The sequence below is a fragment of the Haliaeetus albicilla genome, chromosome 27, assembly GCF_947461875.1.
Source record: "Haliaeetus albicilla chromosome 27, bHalAlb1.1, whole genome shotgun sequence".
NCBI lineage: Eukaryota > Metazoa > Chordata > Aves > Accipitriformes > Accipitridae > Haliaeetus > Haliaeetus albicilla.
In genome coordinates, this window is record NC_091509.1 from 16,595,949 (window position 1) to 16,622,394 (window position 26,446).

At 41.1% G+C, this 26,446-nt stretch overlaps 1 protein-coding gene across 2 annotated transcripts; it reads right to left on the reverse strand.

The window, feature by feature from the left end:
- Positions 1–434: 434 nt before the first annotated feature.
- Positions 435–25,327, reverse strand: MAML1 (mastermind like transcriptional coactivator 1). 2 transcript variants are annotated; one of them, XM_069772840.1, is made up of 5 exons: positions 24,813–25,327; positions 13,635–15,044; positions 11,024–11,293; positions 7,046–7,160; positions 435–4,863 (listed from the first exon to the last, which is right to left on the reverse strand). In XM_069772840.1, exons 1-5 carry the CDS (start codon positions 25,179–25,181, stop codon positions 3,872–3,874), a joined length of 3,156 nt encoding a protein of 1,051 aa, XP_069628941.1. In that variant the 5' UTR covers positions 25,182–25,327; the 3' UTR covers positions 435–3,871. The 2 variants fall into 2 exon arrangements, with proteins under 2 accessions (XP_069628941.1, XP_069628940.1); XM_069772839.1 differs by having other exon boundaries at positions 13,635–15,047; positions 24,813–25,326.
- Positions 25,328–26,446: the final 1,119 nt, after the last annotated feature.

Consider the following 26,446-nt stretch of genomic DNA (forward strand, 5'->3'; position numbering starts at 1 on the left):
TCTCAAGGAAACCAGTTTGAACCTCTAAGGCCTGTTATTTTGAGGGAATGTGAGCATATTTTTGGAACTCTACAATTTTGCACATGTGAGGTCTCAGTCATTATTAACATCTTTTTCACTAGTAACAACAATCTCTGCAGTCGTATTTCCTAGCTTAAGGCCTACAACTGCATTAAAAAAAAAAAGTCCAGAAGCAGTGGGTATAGCATAATGCCTTGTTTCCAAAGTAAAGTTTTCTAAGGCCTCTTTATCCAGTTCTGGCCTGTTAAAATGGACTTTCTGAAACCGTAAGAATTGGCAAGACACAGCAGAAAAATTTGAGCCTAAGTAATAGGCTGACCAAAATTGTGTGTTGGGATGAAGGGAACCATCTCACTAGGCACAACAACTCTGAACTCTGCTCAGCTCACACAAATGTATAAAGTCACACCATGTATGTTTAATACACTAGCAAAATATTTATTTTATAATGATAAAACAGAAGTGAAGGATTTCTTTTTGGTGTGCACCAGTAATTGTAGTAAAAGAATAAGGGGATTAATGGACTCTTTATACATTTCAATGACAAAAATTCATAAAGGTTAGCATCAAATTCAACTGTTCTCCATTTACAAGCATAAAACTTACCATAATACCCCCCAAACACATATATAAAGAATTATAGTTTTAAAATCTATAAAAAGTAAAAAATATACAGTCAGAAGATCTAACTCTTATTCAAATCTTTAATATAAAATTGTAAACATTTATTTACACAAAGGAAATGTGTATAACAAAATTTTGAGCACCCTTTTCAATTGAATCGTGGTTTTTGGAAGGCAGTGGATGTTGCACAGTGACACTCTCACCTTTCCCACCCAACCAAAACCGCAGTTTATAAATAAAGCCATGGGCGGCTGGCTAGGTACAGTTCAGGGGAGATACATTTTATTGCTCTGAAGCTGCAGCAAATGGAAAGCCCAAGTGCATATATAGACAGCTACACGTTAAAGGGCATAAAGGCAAAGCCCAGCCCTACCCATGCACCTATGTACATCTAAACCGTATTTTCATTTCCATTGAACTGTTTCAACTTTGTTACAGTGATACGATACCGTATTTCCAACAATCTGATTGCATTATGTGGACAGGGACCAAAACCAGAAGCGAGGGCTGTTTTTTCTATCAGGTTAAATGCTGTTTGGATCCTGTTCACGTATGGGCATTATAAGCCAGTTTGCCTAGAATCACACTTAATTTTACTTCAACAGTACCATGAAAAGGCCCTGTCAACAAATCTACACACCCTCCTGAACAAACCCTCTGGTCAAGCAGGGCAATATCCACCTTAGCTTCCAGAAACAGTGGAGGAAAGAGTACAATCTGCATTTTCCTGGACATTTAGCTGGATTGCCTTTTTGGTAGTAATAATGCAAACAGCAGATGTTCTTTTCCTCCAATTAAGAAATCACAACTGGATGGATTGTATTTTGACTTACTCGGAACAAAGTCTGTGTGCAAAATCTACTGGAAAACGTAGCAGATTTCACCACAACCTAAACAGGGAAGAAAGAAAAGCTGAATCCTACTACCCTGTTATTTCTCTCAAGTGTTTGTAAGGGGGAGAAAAAACTAGTGACATTGAAGGATGTCACTTGAAATTATGAGGTCCCAAGCACCCCCAACAGGAAGGGAAGGCACACTGGTGCAAAGTTAATCCTTAAAAATAAAAATACAGCAAACACTCCTTCCCCTGCCATTGCTAGTTTATATCTATACTCTTCTAATGACACTTACCTTGGACCAGTTTTTGGTTTAACTTAACAGTAAACCAAACTCACTAGCTCTTTTCTTAGATTGCCAGCATAAGAAAAGTTAGCATCAGTTATTTGCATCTCAACTACTTATTCTAGAAAATATCAGAAGTGTCAACAACCAAAGTCACTAACACCTTCATCTTCCCATCCAAAGACAATCTTTATGTTATCTTTTCAAAAGCTCTACGAGGGATTAAGTCTGCTTCAGTGGACTATTATCCACTATTCAACGGTGGGATCCACTGATCAATGCACATCTTTCACCAACAGTTCAACATGATACAATATCAAATCTGTTCAACAGAGCGTAATTCATCCACACTAGGTAAGTGTGCTGGACAAACCATGTTCCATGCATATTTGGAAAGGGTAAAAGTATTAGTGTTAAAAAGCAGTTTTTAAAAGTGCAAATTGTCTCATAAAGGAGCTGCAGATACAGTAAAATATTTTCCTTCTTTGAAATCAATGTTATCCTTCACTTCCCTTCACCCACTCTGGAAAAAACCCTCTCTTGCACATCTCTGCAGTGCAGAAAACTCCTGAAGAAGCCAGTCTGTGTTGAAGGAAATTGCTTTTAAATCACAATGCTGGGTTTGATTAGAAAGTTTAAAGGAGTTTTCCAAAAAAGTGGATTTAAAAGGGAAGAGGTATTTGTGCATTTAAAACAAAAGCTTTCAACTTTATTTTCATTTTAAAATAAAGGTTAAGGCAAGGTGGTTTGTTGGTGGATAGGGGATTTTTTTGGTAGAAAGTAAGGACTTTGGAACACTGACTGTTCCCATTGTGGTTTTTGTCCTTTCTGGGACTGACCCCAACATATGGATAAGAGGTCTCCTTGGGCTGAGCTGAAGAACCAGCATCTGCTTCAAGGGATATTAAAGAAGTAAATCCACCAGTCTATAGAAAGATTATCAAACTCGTAACCCAGTATTAAAAAAAAAAAAGAAATTAAAAAAAGAAGTATTTAAAGGGGGAGACTTCCATATTGGAGCAACCCTGATACAAGCATTCTCCCAGGCTGCCTGTGCTATTATTGCTGGTAAGGACTTTCCACCTCTCAGCCAAATTCTTTTTTCCTCATTTTTATTCTGAAGTGACAAAGTCTTGTGCTCATTGCATCAATGCTAACTTTGGGGAATGAACTGATCTCAAAAGTTAGTTTTACTTTTTACAACAAAGAAAACTAGATGAGCTGTCATGAAGCAAAGCCTTCATTTAAATACAACTACCTTTGGAAATAAGTTATGAAGAAACAGGTGCAAAGTAAATGGCTTTACAATTCATGTTAAACCTACCATAGTTTAAAAGTTCTCCCGTAAGAAATTCCCCCTTTAAACACAGCAAGGTATAAGCCAAGAACTGTGCCTCTCTACAACAGAGTGCAAACTGCAGCTTAAAAGACTACAATCTATTAAGACGACTACCTAGACTAACTGGCCAGGTTTTAATACTTTCTTTCATCTATTAACCAGCATCTAGAAATATTTACTGTGAAATATCACTTGCTTATTGAAAGTACAGGCACGTGCTTCAGCGATGGGGAAAAGAAACAATTCAAAACATTTTGCAAGCGTACTCAGGTGCATACAGCCTCTTCTCAAATAAAAAGTCACAAGTTTGATGGACAGTACTATAATAGCATGTCAAGCTATGAAAAAATAATGATTGCAAGTAATAGCTGCAGGAGACTAAGCCCTAAACAAAATTTGTGCAACTATTTGCTTTTTTTCTGCACTATTTCTGTGGAATTTATTTTAAATAATTAAAAAAATTTAATTTTAGAACACTGCAAGTGAGATTTCTGAAAGGCTGGCTAGGACACGCACAATATTTTTTGACCTGTTCGAGTGTGTGACTCCTTAGAGACACCAAGATAAAGCGCACTATTCCTGCAGACCTGCTTGGTGCGCCATTACCATGTATCAACACTCATTGAGAAGCAGCTCTAGTCCCTTTCCCAACCATTTACCTCTAATGCCTGCAAGTCTCCTCAATGCCACAGGTTTTTTGGTCCAAGTGTTGTTTATATTTCATGAAATAATTAAAAAAGTAGAACCCCCGCCCCCAGCCCCATTTTAATGAGTTCCTAACAATTCATCCAAATCATTCATCCACTCCTCTGAAGTCCTGTTTTTCAGCAAAGAGTCTATCAGATCTGTGTCACCAGTTAAGTTCTGAAGTCCATTATTGCCCGACTGGCCACTGTAGGCAAAAGGCAGCTCTTGACTGGTTGTCCTCACAGGGTACCCTTGACTACAGTGCAGATTACCTCTGTTGGGCATTTGCTGATTTGGATTCTGGTTGAAAGCATTCAGATCTGGAACAGTCTGGTTCATGCCAGGCAAGACTTGCTGTGAGGGTACCTGCTGTTGTGTAGGTGGGTTTGTCCGCTGCTGCGCACCTAAAGATGACGACAACATCTGCCCAGAGACGGCAGCATTCATAGAGGTCATGGGTCTGCTGGTGCTTAGGCTTACCTGAGGCATTCCTTGGGCAAACTGTTGGTTGGCCATCTTTAGATGAGTTTGCTGCATGTGGAAAGAGGAGCTGGCAGTAAATGGTCCTAAGCCACTGTTTGCTTGTGTCTGGTTGTTAATATTAGGGATACCTTGGTGTTGCCAAGATGGATTTTGAGCCCCCATAGCAGCTGGTACTCTCGCCATCTGTGGCTTAGATAAGGTTGGATTCAGTGCACCTTTATTGTGCTGCTGAGAAATACTTGAGTTTGCTAAGGTATTCTGCCCATATCCAGCAGGAACGGCAGCACCCTGGCCCAAGCTGCCTTGTCTCTGCATCGGTGGCTGTCCATTGGCACTTTGAGTTGCATGCTGGGGAACCATCTGTGTCATGCCAGACGCCAAGTTGTATAATCCCCCTCGCTGAATGTTTTGCATATTGGTATACTGAGTCACTCCCCGATCCTGCTGACTGGAGCCCGACTGGAGTGCAGGAACAGAACTGTGTCCAGGTCCCATCTGAATCATGTTCTGGGTCTGAGGAAACATCCGTGGACTACTGGAGCTGGACTGTCCTAAATTACTGACCCCAGGCATGGCTGAAGATGACCCTGAAATACAAAGAAATATTTTGTACATTAAATACCTCGGTTCAACCAGAGCCAAGCTAGGCTTGTAGACACTATAATCCAGAACAGAGGTGCAGCTGCATTTGTATAAACTGACCTATGCAACCAACACAAAGACAGCAGCACGTAATTAAAGAGTGTCAATTGTTGCTCCAGTTCGCACCTCCACCTTGATCTCAAACCCAGATATGCCAATGTCCTAAAAAATCTGAATACCACTTCTAAGAGTTCAGCATCATCAATTTAAAAAAAATTATAGACTTTAAAGGCAGGACTCTGATATTTCTTTGTGAACAAAGGTATTCACACATACTTTGAAGTGCATGCACATTTGCTAGGCTCTTAAAAAAAATACCACTTACTGCACACGCACACACACAGAGTCAGTTATTCCATGAATACGCTGTGTATCTCTTATTGAACAACTGTAGGGTTTCCAGTCCTGTGTTTTCCCAATTCCAGAAATTTCTTCTATTTTATATAACTTTCAGAAATTTTTGGTCAAGTATCTTTCAGATTTCCACAATGAAATTTTCGCTATGTTACTATGCAATGCTGATAACCAACCAAGATGATTTGCAAAAATTAGTCTTCTCAGCAAACCAAAACCAAGTCCTTTGTTCTTGTAAATCCTGAGTAAAAAAGTTCCTTCCTGTAGAAGAAACAGCCCCCTACTTAAAGAAAAAAAAAAAAAAAAAAAAAAAAAAAAAAAGAAAAGCACTGTGAAGTGAAATGCATATAATCCCCCCCCACTTCTTACAGTCGATCAAGGGAAACCTACCTACACTAGTACTTTCTCTACTTTCAAACCAAAAAGATGCAGATTTTTTTCATATTTTAAGATAGCTGAGGAATATCAGCTGTCCATTATTTTTAATTCAATTTTTATTCAAATATAATTCAAATTATACGAAATTAATTATCAACAAAGCACACCATAAAAACACCAATGTTACTGGGGGGCGAGGGGTGGGATGGGTGTGGATGGAGGCGGGGGAAGAACCTTACTGGAATGCTACAGTGAAGAGGTAGTACACATACCAGGATTTAAGATGCAAAAGATAGTTACAAATCAGCATAACAAGGGAAAAATAGTTTTAATAATACTGATGTTCATTATAGCAAAACATACTCTGTTTCTAACAGGTGTACTACTGTATTTCTGTAGAAAAGTGACAGGAGAAAAAAAATGTTTCAGTGCAATTTCAAGGATGCTGCTGATCACAATCCTTTTGTATTGGTATCAAGTTTTTTCAGTTAAGTAACAACACCCAGTCACAGCTCTACCAGACACTGCATAGTCATGAATGCTGTCAGAATGAGGGTATCACATTTCTATTTGCATCTTTTCCCTTCGGTATTTATTTCTGTGGGAACATAGACAGCAAGGAAACAAAAATGGAGGAAATAAGCACTTTCTTGTACTCTAGGTTTATGAAAAAAGACAAGTGGCTTCTTGATGCCCTGTTAAGTAAGGATTTTTCAGGCAAGGAGATGAGTTTTTACTGTTCTCTAGTTCTTCTACATTCCTGAAGCTATTCCAGCTTAACGGTAACAACATCTTTTATTTATCAGCGTTAATAAACTGAAGACATACCAAGCTGCTTCTCCTACAAAAAAAACCATGTAGGACACCAAGATGTAATGAAGAGAATTCAAGTTGCATTCCTTTCTAAAGGTAGCAGGTGTAAGAATATCAGAGAATTTTAAACTCATCCTAGTAAATGAGGGAAATAATACATCGCTTGTTTTTTCTACAATGAGGGCCTGTGATAGATAAAAGCAGTAGTGATGTTAGGCTTCAGAAAAAAAACTGAATCCTAATATATGAAAGTTAAGGAGAATTTACAACCTGTAAAAGGAAATGGTAGTATAAAAAGGCCTTTAGAACAATGAAGGTACTTAAGAATTTTACACATTTCCAAAGCAATATTAAGAATCAGAAGCTTAAGTTGTCCCATTTATCTGGGACAGGGGAAGCTGTTAGTCTGCAGCTGAATCTAAGTATAGGTCTAGAAGTTTTAAGGCACAGTGACATGGGAAGATGTTGCATGGGAAGATGTTTAATTAATTAAAAGCTATCCAATCCAGGAAATTTGAAGACACCTTGTTTTTTACTCCTGATATTTTTTCTGCCATTATTTCAATTGCCACGTTTACTTACCTGTGAACTGTCCAACCTGTTGCTGGTACGGATTCTGCGGCTGATCCTGATATTGGGGAGGTGGTCGAGTCAGATGCCGCTGCAGCTGTTGTTCTTGCTGCTGCCGCTGTTTCTCCTAACAAAGGTCCAATGCAAGACAGTTAGAAAACAAGTCAAGCCTCTTCCAAGGGTGACCATCTTGCATAAAAACAAGCTATCTGCATACTTTTATGCTGAGGTGGTAATGAAAGGGGCTTCTGCAGCCTTAAAAGTCACTTCAGACCTTTGTTCTCAAGGTTCAAACACAGTCAGTTTAATCTGATGAGTGACAAAACTAGGAACTCAAAAGACAACAGCATGCATTACAGGAGTTATTCCAATGCATGTCTGAAGCCTTTAAAACATTGAAAATCTGAGATGTTAGTCTTTTAATCAGTGACATAATCCACAGGCATTTTTAGCAATACTCTAAAGACACTAAACAAGTACAAAAGGAGCAAATGTGAGTGTGTATAAAAAAACCCCACACATACTTTTTTGCTCTTTACCCCCAGATCCATATATTCTAGATCTCTCTTTAGAAATTAAACTACAAGTCATAAATATCAACAATGTTACGCAGAAAAGTAAAAACTGAACATGTAAATATTTTCTATCCCTTGTTTTCAAAAATGAAAAAAATATACATAAACCTGAATTCTTATATACCACAAGTGTTCCTAAAAGATTATGGAAAACTGCAGAACTAAGTTTATAACAGAAGCTATACAAGTTTTGTAATCATTGTTCAAACCCATTTTCTTAACAATGCACCAATCAACTGAAACAAACCCTACTAATGATTCAAAATAACCTTGCCTCTTTAAAAGCACATTCAAGCCGTACCTACTTTATGATAAAACCATTTGCAAAATAAACCAAGCAAATTTTCTATTAGAAAACTATGGGGGAAAATGAAACTTAAAGCCTTGAGGGGAATGTCAAGAGTGTATGTACATACACTCATAGTACACTCAGACAGCGTAAACAGCCAACAGGCTGCTTTTACAATATGAAACATATCAGGCATAGTATTTCTGGCTCTTCTTCCACAGATATCTTCAACCAGACTGAAATTCTGAGATAACTAAGTAGTGATACAATGCACAACTAACTACTTATGTGAAAAGTTACACATAGCACAGAAGGGGACAGAAATTCCCTTCCAAGAGTACTGGGGTAAAGACACAAGCAATAAGCTTTTAAAGAAGAGACTAGTGCAATGTAACAAATAGACAGATACACATTACTACCATCCTTTTGAAATGTCTACAACTAAGAAGCTGTTGAGACATGCAGAGGAATGAAGAGGGCAGGCTGCCTGACAGAAAGGACCTGCCGCTTGCAGGACCAGTCAAACCTGAAAGAGGCTGACCACAGAAGCCAAGAAGAGATGCCATAGTTCTGAGAGAAACCAAGAGCTGCAGAACCTGGCTCAGAAAAAAAAAAAAAAATGCAGAATACCAAATGCAAATACAGCTTTAGAGTGGCAGGGAATGGCACTGAAGCTACCTGAAACTGTAATTCTGTTGCAAAATAGAGATCAACTGATTCAGAAATCTTTTTGTAAAACTACTTCCAGCATCATGTGTATCAAAAGAAATAAATATCAAATTAGAATGTTAACAAGATGTAGCTTGACTGGGCAGCACAAGGCCAAGAAACATTGCAAATGCAGTATCTAAGTCTGTTCAGCTCCAAAGCAAAGCTGCTCCTTATTTGGGACCAGTGTCCCAGTATCACTATACAAAAACACAAGCTGAAGTCAGTTACCATAACCAGGACAGGAATAAAATATTTTCATAATACTTGTTTACTACAGCAACACATGCAGGATAAGCAGAAGCAAATAGGAAGGAAAAAGAAATATTTCAACACTGTGTTTGAGATATGCTACTCATCACCCTGTTAATACACCACCTCACTGTTCAGAGAGGTCTGACACCTCTTAGGTCCATTACTTAGCTAAGGAAACCCACTGAGCCACTAGCTTTAAGGGCTCTAACAGAGCTCTACTAATCGTCATTCACCAGCAGTGCAAAAGTACAAGCAGGGTGCCAACACCGCCTATTTCCTTTCTCACCACCTTCTTTCAAAGAGTACCTGTTTGTTAACATCTTGGGAGAGTAATGATTAGTAATTTTTGACATTTGATACTAACATACAAGTCATCAAAACCTGAATGATTTACTAAAAAGTATTATATTTATTTATATAAGTTTATAGCTCACAGAATTCAAATAGAAAATATGATTTTATTGATGATTTGGGCATTCTTTGTCCTTCAGTCTTTGACCGTATATTTCCACCACGATATTCCCTTAGCCCAAATTGTATTTTTAGCCAAATATCAAAAACGTACCTTTACCAACATTCATACAATTTTCTTTAAAACATTGCCCACCACATTCTTATGTTTTATCTACACTGGGTCAAGATCTGAAGTGGCTTTTCTGTCACCTCAATCTAGTCCTCAATTTTAACACAAGTCTCCAGGGGATCAAAAAAGCCATTCCATTCACTACGACTTGGCACAGCCACAGCTCCACAATACTCCAGATTCCACTACACCCTTCCCCTCAAAATGGGCTTCCACATGTTTTCAGTTCAGAGGAGGCTGTATTATTTCCTTCGTTCTCAAATAAAGGTTCTGATGGACAGTTGCTGCAATAAAAGTTAAGGTGTCGTCGCCCCCCCCCCAACCATTACCTGACCTTCTCTCACCACCTCTATTTTCCAAACTATTATTACAGCAAAAATCCTATCTACCAGGATAACAACTCCCAATTTTAAAGTTGAGAACACTGAGATTTATCAGCTTCTAATGGTGCTGAAAATTAAGGAAATTATACATTCCCAACTGTTATTAGTTGAAGGACTCCAGAGCATTTAAGTTTTTTTTTAACATTTTTTAAATTTTCAGGGATAGATGCATTTTACATTTTTTTCCATTAAACCACTGGCTCTTTTTTTTTTTCCCCCATTATCCCCAAAGACAACAGTTCCTGTGGCTCTTCCCTCCCCCCATCATCTTCAAAGACAAAACTTTTCAGCAGTCCAGATCATTATACTTTTTCCAGAAGATCTGAATACCAGGTTCTCCCTAGTCCTCCCAAAATTTCTGTGAAAATTCACCTTCCTGTTCCTCCACACACCAGATATTGATAATTTCTATGTACAGTGCTGATGCCTGGAACATGCCTGCATGGACTTTTAAAAATGCAGAAAAGCACTGATGACAGGAATAAGGCCCTTTGGGCTGATTCCCAGCTGAAAGACTTGCAAAAGGTTTAAAGCTTAAAAATGTTTACACAAGAAGCCTGTTTCCCTGAGAGGGGCTAAAGCAGCTTTCTGCAGTCTGATGGACAGCAGAGTTGAATTCTTTTGGCAGGATAAGATGCAAGTTGGATACAGATGTCTAATTATTTTCCCCAAATAAACAAGGGAAAGATGTTTTAAAATTTGAAACATGAACTGCTGTGGATCTCACAGGGAAGAAAGGCAGAAAGCACAATGAGCTTTGAGTCCCTTGCTCATTTCTTCCATTTTTAAAGCTCTACAGAACACACCAACAGTATCCCAACCTTATCTTTTCTTTTTGCTCTGATTCCATTTGCCTTCCTTCTTTCACAAAGAATTATACCATCACTGGTATGACACATTCTCTCCATGTAGGTATTGTCTTTTATTTTCACACTACTCAATTCTACCTATTTGATTCTTTTCAGTCACCACAGTGCCTTGTAACAACAGAAAAAGTAAGTCTCAGCAATCAAGTGCTATGTGTTTGGGTTACTTTTACGGAAACATAAACCAGCGATTATACTTATGCTACCAAAACACCTTGCAGTTTACATCCTCTATTTTGTAATGCGGTAACTGTTCAACAAAATCTCCAATGCTGTTTCATCCACCAAAGCAAATCAGTGCAAAGAAAAGACGACTGCTGGCCCCTCTTACCTGCTCAGCCAGAAGGTGTTGCTGTCTCTGCTCCATTAGGAATTGCTGCTTCTGTTGCTCCATGAGCAAGTGCTTCTGTTGCTGCTCTCTCTGCTTCTGCTGGTCCATCAGCATTTGGTGTTGCTTCATCACTGCTGCTTGCTGCTGATTGCTGAGATAAGGTGGGTTGCTGTGGTTACCTGCCATGGAGACATTGGGAGCCTGGGCACCCACACCAGGGCCCGGGACAGAAACAGGAACGCGAGGAACGTTAGGAGAAGGGTTTTGATCCTGCAAAATATACAAAAAGTGACATGAGTTACAAAAAGAGGTTAGCCCTCTGGCATTTAGAAACTGTATGTAGTTACACAGATGAGGAAAGGCACTTTCATGGTGATGACCACAATTTGTATTATTTTTAATCATTTTACAGGATAAGGAAGAGAGGCTTTATAAACAAAGTCTACACAGGGAAGGGAATCACAACACAGAAGAACAGAAATTACCAATTATTGCTTATTTGTACGTTTACACTATTTAATAAAAATTAGATCAGTTCCTTGTATTTTGCCATCTTTATGCAATAGCTTCTTCACTGGTAAAGCTTATACCAGAAAAGGCCAAGTGCGATACAGTTTCCAGTTCAGCTAAACAAAGACAGCCAAAACCCCATCTATAAAGTGCCAGACACAGAAACGACAGTTCAGAGTTAAGGTCAGAAGCTCCACAACATTTAGGAATAGAAGCTTTAACTTCAATCTCAAAGTACTTCTGAAAGTCCAGCTCAAAGAGGTGAGTATAGCTCTGTGCGCTTCTGTTCAGCCAGAGGAACAGTGCCAGTTACAGCTTCAGTTTACTTTGGTAGCAGCTTTTCAAACACTACATTTTAAATTTTCATTATACAAAGCATTTATTTAAAACTTGCCTCTTCTGTCAACATTTAGTTCAGCAAGTGTTTATGCATCCCCTCCTAAAGCTGCCTTTTTTTTAGTATGAGAGTATTTATTTACTACTTGCAGGGGAAGGCGGCTATCACTGATCACAATGAGTCTTAACATATTTTTCCAGCAATCCAACCATCACCATATTCCACAGAGAAAAATACTATTACAGATAAGCCTGTTATTAATTTTTCATAAGTCTGGTTTTTTTAGAGACTGGAACTTGGGATAAGCAAAAACAACATGGAAAGTTTATCATTCAAGATCTGACACCATCCTCTTTGTACCAGCAAATCCATTTGAAATTTGACAATTTTTATCATTTTTAACCACAGTTCAGCCTCATCTCTAATTATGCAAACAAATATTACTTTCAAGTTTATAAGTCAGCTAATGGGTTTGGCTGTTGGTTCTCAGTTTCTGCAGTTTCATAAGAAATCATGAGCCAAATATAGGTAATGCTGTGCTAAGTTGTTCTATATGCAAGCTTTTGAGAAGTTCTCCAGAAGCATTCATCAGTATTTCTGTTAATTCAGTGCAAGCGTGGCAGTGTAGATACAAGGTCACCCTCATGTTCTTTAGTGCAGGGGAGATGTGACATACACAACTATCTCCACTCTTCCCCTTCTTCCATCAAAATGTCATTAGATTGTTACTTCTGCTAGTTTTAAAGAGATTTTTTTTTTTTTGTGCCTTATGAAGCACACATTTATCTCAGATTTCTATTTGTACATCAGTGTGGTCTTTATCATAGACTAATCAGATCTTTTTCACAGGTTTTTTTTTTTTATTTTGATTTGTTGAGGGAACTTATTACTGGAGTTGGATCTCCAACAGCTTTTGCTAGAGAAGCCTTAATCCTTATAACAAAGACCCTTTTTTCTCAACAAGCCCTCTAGTATGTGCATTGCAGGCACATGTTACAGAATCCCAATGAGTCCATAACCCATCTACTACATAAATTTTCACCTGCAGCATACCTGTAGCATCAGTTATACATAAGGCAAAGAAGCACCATCTGCAATTTTCCTTTACGGGAAAACCTGAAGTATATTGCTTCAAGCAGACAAATATTACTATTACTCATTCTTAAAAATATATTTCTCTTGTATCCCATGTTTTCCCAATCCCCCGAGACTTAACCAATAACAAATTCTTAGATTTGAAAAGCCCCAAGGAACACCCAAGAAATCAGGAATGCAGCCCCCACTTCCATCTCTCTTCAAAAAAGAAGCAACTGAAGGCATGTCTTTTTATAGTAAGCCAACTATGACACAAGCAGGGACTAAAAAGAAGGTAAAGAAATCAAAGCTTCTTTGAGAACACTGTTTAACAGTACAGTTTTACATGAGTTATTTTAGGCAAAAGTTTACAAAGCATCTATTTATCTTTGTAAGTAGAAGCTTCTATGAAGCGTGACGTAATTTGTTGCCCACAAAGTATATTAAGCTGGAAATCACACATTACCACATGACCTAGAACCGAGTATTAAAAACTGCCTGCAGTGGAAAACAGAGTTCTTGATTCTTGTCTCAGCTTATTGCATATTATCATTTTCTTCTTTGAAATCATGCGGCAACTGTTTTGAAACAATACCAAGTAATCTCTACTCTAGCCTTACCTATCCAACACCTTCATGCAAAACCTTAGATCTGCTACTGAACAAAGGTAACAAAACCCAGAACATTCACCTGACTGTGCGGTAGCCGGTAGGCAATGTTTCCAGACTTGGGTTTCAACAGGATCATCCCATTTTGGTCATCACTCACGTGAGACAGCGGTGGCTGCTGGCGCTGTTGTATGTATGCCAACATGGGAGTCTTGTTCTGACCAGGTACTGTAACCCCCTGTTCACATTCTGCTTTGTAATGGGAAAGAGGTTTGGTGTTCCCATAGTCTAGCATAGAGCCTTGACTATTCACAGGGTTCTGGTTCAAGCTGTTTTGCTGATGACCCAAAATGTTCACATGGTAATTGCCTCCCGCTCTCGGTGAGCTTTTATTTCCCATGTTAGGCATCATGAGTTTCTGATTGTTGAAGTCCGGCTGGTAAACTGATGGGCTGGTGGGATTCTCCATGGGGTATGGGACAGCCAGTGGACTATGAGAAGGCCCAGACTGTTGCCAAGTAGACATCTGATTTGTTTGGTGGACTTGTGAAGCTTGCTGCTGGTTCTGCAACATCTGGTCTCTCTTCTGCTTGGCAGCAATCTGCTGAAGTTGATGAGCAGAAGACATTTCTTTGGCACTTCCTGCACCCTTACCAGGTAACAACACATTGGGGAGAGGCCTCTGGACGTTCTGAGAGTGGTTTGATGCCTGCATCATGGGCTGATTAGGATTTTCAGTCATTGACTGACTGGAAGGCTGAAACATAGCCTGAGAACTACCAACCGCTGGAGAAGCGGCACTTACAGGTACAGATGCAGCACCAATAAATGCTGGACCTGATGAAGTGGATCTCACCTGGGGAGATCCCATCTGTTCCTGTTCAAAGGGTGCTGGGGAAAACTCAGTCTTTATGTTAATATCTTGTGGCAAAGGAGTCTGTGCAGCTGAATTAGAAGAATCGGCATCTTTTTTCTCTTCAAAGTCTTCATTGAAGAGATCCTTCATGTCTTCATCGGGCACTGATCTATTAAGCTCCTCAATAAGTTCCTTCCATTCTTGCTCATTAAGATTAAGATCAGGCATCAAGTTATTCTGAGATATAGAACCCCCTGCTCCAGCAATCATACATGGAAGATCATCTACGGGCTCCTGCTTCAGCTCTTTGTTCAAACTCAGAGGAAATGAGTCATCAGCATCACCACCTCCATTCATCTGCAGGCCGGAATCTGGAAGACACTTCTTGCTGATGCCATCTAGCCCCATCGGATGTTTTCCATTAAGTTGTAAGGTATCTCCACTGCCAGATTTCTTGTCAAGATGATGGAGTGGTGAGACAGGGGGCATTCCATTGGAGGAACCAGTCACTCCACCAAGACCATCATCACGACGCAGTTTCTTGGACACAGAAAATACATCACCATAGCCATTCTGCTGGTCTCCATTCTGAGGGGAAGCAGCACTATCAAGCTTTCTTTTCACAGTCTCATGGAGCTGCTGAAAAAAAAAAAAAAAAAAAAGGCAGGCTTTAGTTATTTAATTTTATGCTTCATAGATTAGGATTTTTATTTCTTACCAGAACATTGTCTACCCCTGAATAAAACATTTTAGGAAAAAAGGTTAAAAAGAATGGTTACATCTTTGCTTTGATAAGATTTGTTTTACAAGTCATCACATGAGATGACCTCCTTACTACAGTATCTTAGGGTAAACTTTCAAAAACATGTACTGTATCAAACAGAGCCCCCCTCCTTCAAACAAAACCAAAAGCTGCCAGGTACTTTAACAACAAAAAGTTGAGAAATGGCTGTGAACTGGAATATATTATGCTTTTTCCTATTCAAAATGAAAAAACATTGAAGAATGTTAAGATTCAAATTTTAGATGAGAATAAAAACCTGTATTTTATTTGGCCCATGTACACATGGTATAATTGTTCTGTAAGACTGCTTTATAAAACAGTCTCACATTTAAACATTTAGAGAAAAAGAGGACCATTTCTCTTGTAATTATAATTTTTGGAGCAGAGCTATGTATATAAGTTTTGTACACAATCACATTTTTGGCACTAAAGCAAAACCAGCTTGTCACTAAGGGACCACTGTTTCAGTCTTATATAAAACGCAATTCAGAGTTCAGTCAATTCTATCACAACAGAGTAAGTTTATTCTTCTCCTCCTTTCTCCTAGAGTATTTGCCAGCTGCTCCTCTCTGCACTATGACCACCAGAGCCCCAACCAGCTCAACAGTTGGCTTCTCGTAGCTAGTGAATGCACATATTCTTTTTCTTGTAGTGCCACCTAGAAGCAACCAGAGGGTACAGCAACAGTTTTACAACCAGAGTTTGAGCGCCTTTGTTCAACTTCTCTTTCCTGGCAGCATTCTTTCAAATAGTTCTTTCCATGGACCTCAAAAACATCTGAAAACAGAACTCCTGCACACATCAAAGATGACTATAAACTTTTCTTTCCCTCAGGTGCATTCTGTAAAAAAACTTGTGCTGTGTTTGTGCTGGAACACTACACCAACGCAGACAAACCTGTAGGGCAGAGACACTGCTCGAACAGAGCAGTGCGCTTGCAGAGGGAGAGCTCCCATCAGCTCCCCTGACCTGTATGAGATGCCTTCGTACATCACAGCAGGACTGATGAGGAGAATCCCCACAAAAAGCCACCCGTCTGAAGCATGGTGTACTGAACAACAGCTCTCTCAGATGGCAGAAAAGCAGCTCATTAAACAAACCTCAAGACAAGTATGCTTTTTTTAATATTACTTGCAGTCTCCACAACACAGTCCACTAACCCTTGGGGAAAACTGTCTCATCCAAGAACAAACAGGGGAAACCTCAAGATCTCAGTACTCAAGCAAGAGGCTGTATGTAGAGCCAGCATAAATTATCAGAAGAATTTTACAGCACTTGCCTGGGCAACGGCGTTCTTTGATTTAAGGACAAAAGAACTGGTTCACAGTTAATTGTTGTAATTTTTTTTAAACAGTCAACAGTTAGCTGATCTTCGGAAAAAACACTATTTGTTTAATGCCTGCATAGGTAGCAGCAAATTCTTATTTTTATCTGAGGGATTGCCTGCAGCTTCCCAGGAGACTATGATCTTCTAGATGGTTCATGGAAATAGCAGCAGAGTAGCAAGATCAGCAGAAGACCTAGTAGGATGAGATGAGGTGTACGTTTGGAGAGGAGGCTGGAACTTGAATTCTCTTAATTTGAACAGTAGGTCTACAGCTTGGAGTAGCAGATCTAGACTGAATTTTTCAAATACCGACTTGAAAGAATAATGGAAATTTACTCTTTTGTAAAAAGGCAAAACAACAGAAAGCAAGGAAGCCTCAACTCAATCACAACATTTGGCTTTCAGCAAGTTTCCCATTGTTTACTTAATACTCCAACTGGGAAAACTGAAGCTTAAGGTGGATGAGTAACTTGCCCAAGGTCATATGATGAGTCAATCACTCAAAGTTTGGATATGGATGCTCCTTAATTCTAAATCATTAGGGAACAACACACTCCCTGAAAACTGACATATAAGTAGTAACTTAGTTTTGTACACTGAACGCATTCTTCTCACAGTTGAAGCAAATTTCTATATCAAAACAGAATATATGCCCATTGGGGTCACTGCTGTAATTGTAATTCACATAAACAACTCAAGGCAACTAGGATTTTGGTAGTACTATAGCTATAATTGCACACAGCTTTTCACAGGCTGCAAAACCCACCTGGGTTGCTGGACAAATATTCCAGAAGTTAATCTGTCCTAAGGTCTTTGCTACTGTACTACACCATTTGCAATATATGCAGCTAACTAGTCTAAGGTTAAATCATCCACGCTTATAAACTACACTTACTGTAGTCTAGAAAAAGATACAGAGTCCTAATATCCATCACAGGCTCTTTCCATCAATAAAAACGCATAGAAGTTTTCATATCTATATAGGTTTTAAGTCATAACGCTCAGATATCTGATTCTTGGTGATATCTTGACTTTAGCTGCTCTACACAAAGTCCTCCTTTCACCTAGAACTATACTCCTTTGTCAAAAAAGTTTAAATAAAAAATAATAAATTCACTAATGACGTAAAATTTGGGGGTGACTGCTTCCAGCCTTGCTCCACCCCAGCTAAATCTAAGATTATTTGAAATATAGCCTACCTGTACACGACAGCCAATAGACACGTAGGAATGAAGAAAATCTGCTTATCTTCTATCCCTATCAGAAAAGACTGAGCCCAGTTTGTAACCAGGACACTTAACTTCTGAGTTTTAGAAGCTATTCACCAACTGCACTTGCATCCTAGTTCACTTTTCACATTAAAAAGAATCAAAAAGGTACCTGGATATTGTGGCAGTAAGTCTACACTGAGATTTATGCTACTGTAGTTAGCTATCTACAATACAGCCAGCTAACCAGCTTAAAACTAACCTAGTAAGAGTGTTCCACTTTCTACCTCCTTTCTTCTCAAGAAAAGACAGCGCTATAAAAATTTGTGGGAGCCAAAAGTTACAGGTTCCTTCTCCTCTGCCGTTAGAAATATATCCTGATACCTTCCATTTACTCATGTTTAACTTTGAGTAACAGAACCTGAAATTCTCACATGAAATACATTCATATAACTACTCTGCAAATAATGCAACTTTCTCTTGTGAAATTCCTTTCTTATATGCATTTCGTACATACCATCTCAGCTCTTGATTTCCTAACAGAAAAAGAAATTAAATTTGGTTCTTCCCCAATTTGTCTGTGTCTATTCAAATAACCTGGTTTTGGGGGAAAAAAAAATAACAAGGAGCATGTGAGATACAAGTCAGACTGCACACTATCTACATATCAAGCTGTTCCAACAGAGTCCCCAAGGCAAGAAAAACCTGTTCTCTTCTACCAAAACAAAACAAAAACAAAAAAAAAAAAAGAAAAAAGAAAAGAAACACTGACAAAGTAAAGCACAGCTTTCTACTCACTAAGAAAATCCCTTTAGCTTTAATTTTATTGTCCACTATCATTCTGTAAGTCACAGTGGCCCTCTGGTATGCTGTCCATGGTTTCCTTAGCAGAATCAATCAATTTCATCTGCAACATGAGCCAATCCTTTCCATTGTCACAAGAACAGGTACAGAAATGCATTCCCATTTTCTCAGCCTATTCCACTTCCCAGCAAATGATGAACCTCCAAGATCTCTGCTATTTAGCTTTGCCTACAAGTATTACCCCAAAAGCATTTATGCAAAGTATTTAAACGAATATAGGAAAGGATGTAAGCAGGCCTCAATCCTTTGGCCCGAAACAGGACATACAGTTTCTTAAAGAGCCACTGAAGGGCCATGGGCTGCACCTCCTCCACATCACATCATCAGAGCTGCATTTTATTCACGCAAGCAAAACAGACAGTCCTCAACATGGTCATAAATACACTTACTTGGCAGGAGCACACATGCAAGTCAGGCCATAACTGTGGATTCCTCATGCGAGGAACACAAACTGATAAAACCCAGGTGTCATCCATCACAACAAAAGCAGCCCCTGATCATATAATTCACAGTACATATATGCTATACTTGACTAGGACACAGGACCACAATGCCAGAGATGGATGCATGTCCGGTCAAATGACAAGGCTTTCATCAGCAAATGGACAGCACACAAATAATTTTGATGAGCTATATCCAATCTCTGCCTCACACCCACCAGGTTTACCACAATGATGCTCAGCCGTATTGTGGTCTTACTGCAGGGGCAGGTTGGAAGACTTCATAAAAGCCATCCACAAACTACCACAGAAGCCCAACAAGAAGAAACTGTAAAAGCTTTAAAATTTCATCTATAGCTTTTCTGTTAGCACTGGCAAAGTTCAAAACGTCAGTCCAGCGCAGTGCACTCTTACTGCCTTGGTGGGAAAGGGGCACGAATCACTGATCAAAACAGTGGCACAAAGTTGTTCTGGGTTTTGGTGGTTGTTTTTGTTTGGTTGGTTGGATTTTTTAAAGAGAAAAAGATTATTCCAGGAATCAAAACATCAGTGTGAAACACTCAATACCTAAAACTAGTTTTAGATAATAATCTGAAACCAGGGACATTAAGGCATTAGAACTTAACAAGCATGACGGTTTAGTTCACATTGTTCACTTGAAACCAAGAAATCCTTCATAATGCAGAATTTTTAAACTGGGGACAGTCAACTAAACTACTTCAGTAAAAATCCAGTAATTTGTTATACTTTGAGTCCTGTAACTGAAGACAGTAAATATATATATATATATATAAGAAAAATAGAAACCCCGTGCAAGTTTCATTTTTTCTGAAGAAACACCTACTGAACATTGCAGAAACAAAACTTTAAAAAAAAGGGGGGTTTATACTGCGCCTTTTAGGCTCCACATAATGTTCTTGTTTAGGTTTTTAAAGCATCTGTACAGAGATTAAAATATTCTTACAGGATTCAATAGAGCTTCAATTTTTTTGTATTTTATTTGGAATAAGTCTACCATTTCAGTCTCAGAATTAAGTTATGTCTACAAGGATTTGTCCTTAAATACCAGCAAAAGAGACATAATGCTGGTCATTTTCAAAGAAGAAATGCTGTATTACTCTAGAAACATAATAAAAATCTAGTTCTAATATGCCTCCTAGCTAGACACCAGCATTCTCACCTAGAAGGGGAAACCAAAATATGATTTGTCCATTTTTCTGCCATGGAAGTGGTAGTATTGCAGAGCAGATAAGCTCCCATGAACCAGAGCTTACAGTAGGTCCTTTATAGACACAGATTCTCCTCTCCTGCCTGGCCAAGGACAGGAGCAACAAAGATGACAACCTCTTAAGCTAGAACAACGAAGCAAATATCAGAAATTGTGGTGTATGAGTTTTGGATAGAAAATGTAACATTTTGACTATACAATGCACTAAGAACTCTCCATTTACTGTGCATCTATCTACAGCTTCCAAAGTTGCACTCCCCCACAAGGAAAGCATTTTATTACCCAATGTGTTCCTGCATTCCACTGTGTTGTCAGAACCAAACTGCTGGACTAATTTTAATTTTGACTTTTACTTTAATTCCAGAAGACTTTTGTATTTGGGTGACTGCCTGCTGGAGTGAAGAAGGGCTGTGGATATGCACATCTATAAATATCCCAAGCCTGCATTAGTCACAAGGGGCAGCTTCTGCTACAGGAATTGTTCTGCTCAATCAAAAAAACTGCTGTGCCTTCAGCTGCAATGCCGGATCCTCCACCTCACTTGAACTTAAAACAGCAGCAGCAGATCAGTCACTCCCAGATCCTTACAATTTAGGAAGCATCACTGCATATCTAACTAATCTAGTAAGGGAAATGTTTCAAACATACAACAATACCTCACACAGAATTAAAAGGAGACAAAGAAAAACCTGTCTGAGTTGTTGGGCAACAAACTATCAGACTTGTCAGCAAAAACAAACAATGGTGGCAAGACTACACTGCACTATAGTTATGTATAAATAACGTGGAAATAATTTGCTATTTTTGTGGTAAAACATAATTTCACAATTCAACACCCCTACACCACAGCTTAAAGAAAAATGAGGTCTTCTGAATTGTTAGTGTACCAGCCTGAGCTTCGTTAATGGAATACAATTAATGCTTGTCAGTACAACCCAGGTAATCTATTCCCTTTAATTTATTACTTTAGGTCTTTCAACCAAGAAGCATCGCACTGCTGTCCTTATACTTAAATTTCTTTTTTAAGCTTTTTACTTGGTGCCTTTGCTTAAATTAGAACTTACCTATTATTAACGTAAAAACTTCTATCGCTCCCAAATAAATACTGGCCTGCTCTTCAGCTTTAACACAAAGCATTCCCAAAACAAGCCACCGACTAGACCTTCTCTGCCCATTCCAGAAATGCTGTTTGTGGTTTTGTGGCAGCCCTAGACAAAGCAAGCCATCTATGCAACAACTGCTCTCAGGTGCAGAAAAAAAACCAGTAAGAAACAGGGAGCAGGTCTCCTGCCAAGAGACCACATCACAAAACAAGGAGTGGAGATGAAAATCCAGATCTTGCCATTCTCCTCATTCACATGTCAATGAAACACTTTCTGTTCAGCTCAGTGATACACTACGTTATAGTCTATCAGAGAAATACAAGGAAGCCTACCTTTTTACTGCTGAGAATTGAAACAGCGTTATTAGAATGAACTTCCTCAAATCAGAGCCTAGCAAAGAGGAAAAAATGTTCTAGGGGACAAGACCTGTCTCTTCCCAACTTCCCTGTTCCTCAAAAATATAAGATTAACACAACAGACAATACGTTATCCAAACATTAAGCATCTTCTACCTTGAACATAGTCTTAACAATGTCATCTTAAACAACAGAAATGTGAAGTGAACTTCAACATTTGAATTTCCCATTAAATATTGGTCTCCTTTTTTTTTTAAATAGGAAGCTAATAAGCTTTTCATCCTTCTCCTCAAATGCAGGACAGGCCTGCATGGTGCACAAATCATCCAAGATATTTCTGTATCAATACTGCATTCTCTTGGCTTCTGTGGCTCAAATTTTAGAGCCTCTTATTAAGAAAACAAAGGAAGAATCTACCCCTTATCTCTGCTTGTAAGCAAGATCCATCCAACTTCAGGATCTAAAACAGAGGAAAGACTAATGGAAGAGAAAATACCTGATTTTGGCCACATGAAAAATCATACAAGATGGTAAGAAGGATGTGGTGGTGCTACACTGTTCCCCATGACCACTCTGAATTTGCAGAAGATGCTCTGAAGTAAGCATCTGGGAGCACACACATTGTCCACTGTCCACACTTGTGGCAGTGCAGCTTCACATCCTTCTACTACAAGCCCTCTGATGCTAGATCACAAATCCTTTACCTTTACATGAGTTGCTTTCTCTTTCAAGGATCGAAATAAACAATTCACTAACTTTCAACACAAAGTACCAGTTTCCAAGAGAAGACTCATATGCAGCTTCATGGAAAACTCTGGACTGTAACAGCAGTGATAGCTGATATAATGCATGTTTCACTGATCTACCAGCATTCTTTTGAAAGGAATGCATCCAAGATATTTTAAAACAAGATAATTTTGGTGTTCGTCCAAACTTTATTCAATATTGTAAACCAAACCCACGTCCTTCCCGTACAAAGCACATGCTTGGTCTTGATAACAACTAAATGATTGCTAGAGGTAAAATACCAACCTACAGAGGTACCTTTTACACCAAAGGAATGAAACTAGCAGCAGAGGGTTTTTTGTTGTTGTTTTTCAAAACTTGAATTACTAAGCAAACCAACTTTATACCCTAGTAACGAGGTGATGAATCAGCAACTACAATTAAGCTTACAGTCATGTATCCTAGGAAGGAAACAGCAGGCCAGCACGAGGAAGAGTCATTCATACACTAAAACCCTCTTCTGTTGTGTAAATTGGCCACTGGCAGCAGCTTCCTGTACAAGAAGGGCTTCCCCAGATGTGCAGTGTATTTCAGAACCTCGCTGCTGTTGAGAGCCCTCATTATAATGGATGCTAATTAGATCAAATCCACATCCAAAGCAATTTAAAAGAAACAACACCAATGAATTAAAGACGTCTTTCTTTTAGAAGATCAATATGAAGAGTGTGGTGGCAGTTTAAGCAACAGGATTTGACATGCTAAAGAGCTCTGTGTGTAACAAAAATACACATTATTAATGGATAGAGCCCCATGTGCAAAAAGCCTTAGAGCCCAGACAGGAAATAAATAGAAATCTCACCAAGTATTTAGATAAAAAAACAGGAGTTTGAGTCATTTTTGTTCTGACACAAGTCTACATTCAAAATCAGCCTACTTAAACAACAGCTACCTGGAAAGTTTTACAGAATGCCTGTCAGGAATGCACAAGGTCTCCTCTCTTCCTCAAGTACCCTTAATTTAACAACCACCTGAAGTGCTCTAACTGTGTCACAAGTATCTTCGCCTTCAGAAAAAGTCAGTATGTCCTAGATTCTCATGTATATATATTAGCAAAAATAGAAACAATTCAGCTGAACAACATTTTCAGTTCATCTTGTAAATACTACAAACTGCACACATGCTGCCTAGCAATAATTACATTAAAGCTGCCATCACTGTGCCCCACGTTTCACTATTTCACATCGTGTCCAGTCATATACAAGTACACAGTAAGTTCTATCATGATTCCATTTTAAAAACTGTAACTAAATGAGGTCCAAGACAGCAGAGAATCACACCACCTTCGCTTCTAACCTGATCAAGCACACATACCATCTTAAAAATAAGATTTGATCTATATGTTAACCTGGAAATGTCTCAGGTTAATCCAGTGTCCCCTTTTAAAGACATTCAGAACAGTACTGTATCATTTTCATGTAGGCCACCATTTAGAGACACCTGGTTTTAAGGAAGACGGGTATTAAGACAGGCAACCTTTAAGAGGTTATCCTACTAACCTACATTACTAACCCATTAGTACACAGCAGTATATTTAAAGGGCTCAGAATAAGTTAAGCAGTAGCTATCTTGATATACAAACTGGGCTGCATGAATATATCCTGACAACCAGAAATGCTAGAGAAGCCAGAGAAACATTAAGATTTTGAGCTAAGCCAGTTTTTAATGGGTGGAGTGGGATTCCCATAGTGTTCACACCCACTAGAGCGAGTGGCAAATAAGCAGCTGCCTTTCCACTGAAATTCTTTCCAATATGTACCAGAATTAATAGACACATTTTTTGTCTTAAAAATTCCCCCGCAGTAACGAGCGTATCCTTATCGAGTGACTCCACTAAACCCCGACAGCCTAAATTAAAGACGTAAGCAAGCGAACAAAAAATCCAAAGCCACGGCAGTACCAATGCTCCTCTGACAGCTTCTGCAGGGACATTTTAGGTGAATTAGCCAGAAACACGATTCCCAGGACGCTACTCTGCATGACCGTAACCACGGCAGGCAGCCACCCCCTACTCCTACCTCAACAGGCAGCAGTTCTTACGGACTCTTTCGGCGCACAGAGGTGACAAGAGAGACAGTCAAGCAGCCCTCACCAGCTGCGAGGCTGTAACAGAGCCGACACCAGTACTCCGCAGAGCGGCACCGACCTCAGCCCTCCCACCACAAGCCATCGCAGCAGCCGCGGGAGCTCCTTCCCCTTCCTCCCTCCGCTGCCAGCTCCAGAGGAGAGGTCACGGTGCCAGCCGGGCACGACCACGCCGACCGCCGGCTCCCTCCCACGGCCCCCGACCGGGAACGGGCCGGCCCCTTACCGCGATCAACGTGCTGCTGCGGCCGTGCTGCTCGCCGCTCGCCGTCTCGGCGTCCAGGCCGTTGGCTCCGGTCCTGTCGGCGCTTCCCGCGACGGCGGCGGCCGGCGGAGGGGGCGCGGGCGGCGGCGGCGCCGGGGGCGGCTGCCGGTGCTTGCCGGCCCGCTTGGCCTTGGCCTGCAGGCAGCGCTGGTGCAGGGCGAAGGTTTGCTGGCGCTCCAGCTCCAGGCGCTCCGGGGAGACGGCCTGGTAGCGGGACTCGCAGGCGCTGTGGTGCCGCCGGCAGAGCTCGATGCGCCGGCGGAGCCGCTCCATCACCGCGCTGTGCCGCGGCACCACGAACTCCGCCATGGGGCAGGGGGGCAGCACCATGGACCGGAGAGCGAGGGGGGCGGCCGCCGCCGTTCACCGGTTCCTCACACCGGCCCCCACCATGGCGGGGACTCCCTCCGCCTCGGGCCTTCCCCGGCCTCCGCCGCTCCTCCACTCCCCCCCCCCCCCCCCCACGGGCTTACCTAGGCGCCCCGCCGGGCTCGCCCCCGCCCCGGTTCCTCCCCTCCCCGGGCCGGCGCCCGCTCCGCTCCCCCCCGCCCCACTTCCTCCTTCTCCCCCGAGGCCGGTGCCGCTTCGCTTCCCCCCCCCCCCCGCCGCCTCCTACCCTCAGCCCTGCCCGGCGGCCGCTGCCCACCCCCCCGGGGCCCGGCCGGAGCCCGCTCCGCTCCCCCCCCCGGCGCGGCGCGGCCCCGCGGCCGCCGCTCTCAGGCACGGGCCGGCCCGAACCCCCGACTCCCCATTGTTATCCGCGCCGCCGCCATCTTGAAATTGTTTTTCCCCTCAAGAGCCGAGTTGAGAATAAATAGGCGGAGCTTCCTGGGTGGTGGGCTACGTCACGTCGCGTAGCGCGTCACGAGCCGTGAGGGACGTCCCTCCGAGCCAATAGGAAGGCGCGGAAGCGCGAATGAAGCCGCAGAGGCGTGGGCGGGCAGGGCGGCTCTGCGGAGGCGGCCTCCGGCGCGTTTAAAAGGCTCGGGCGAAGAGGGGGCGGGGCGGCGGCGGCGCAGCCATTCAGGCGCGTCGGGAGGCGGAGCCAGAGGTGATTGACAGGGAGGGGTGGGCAGCGGCGGGAGCCGGGGCGCTGGAGCAGAGCCCGCCCCGCCCCACCTGCCGGCAGCAAGGCCCGGCGCCCTCAGCCGCGGGCCGGCCCCCGCAAACCGGGCTCTTTTGGGTCAAAACGCGAGCTTACCTAGCAGCTGGCTGTGCAGTCCTGTAGCAAAGAGAGTTACTGATCACCTCACGGGGTCACCTCTTCTTCGTCGCTGGCTGGAGCTAGTTCCTAGCCCGGACACGCTCCCTTCACCGCGAGTCCACCAGAAGAGATGAAGACTGAGGCAGTTTTGCTAATTAGACAAAGAAAGCCGAACAGATTTAAGTTTCTTTATTGATTAGTTTGTACATATTTTTTTTTCCAAGCTGCATCTACAGGTACCTTTTTGATATGGACAGGTCTTTCCTGCAAATGAAATCAGTCCTTCTTCAGCAACACTAAAAAAAAAAGCAGAAGACCCTTTCTGAAACCATGAGGCAATAGTGGTAGTAACCGGAGCACAGTTAGGGATGGAGACAGCGGTCACAAGCCC

Coding starts and splice junctions, on each gene's coding strand:
- MAML1 (XM_069772839.1), bottom strand. CDS start 25,181: ATGGTGCTGCCCCCCTGCCCCATGGCGGAGTTCGTGGTGCCGCGGCAC. Junction 7,161..11,023: donor AACACCTTCTGGCTGAGCAG/GTAAGAGGGGCC, acceptor GACCTTTGTTAG/GAGAAACAGCGGCAGCAGCA. Junction 4,864..7,045: donor ACAGGTTGGACAGTTCACAG/GTAAGTAAACGT, acceptor TTTGTATTTCAG/GGTCATCTTCAGCCATGCCT.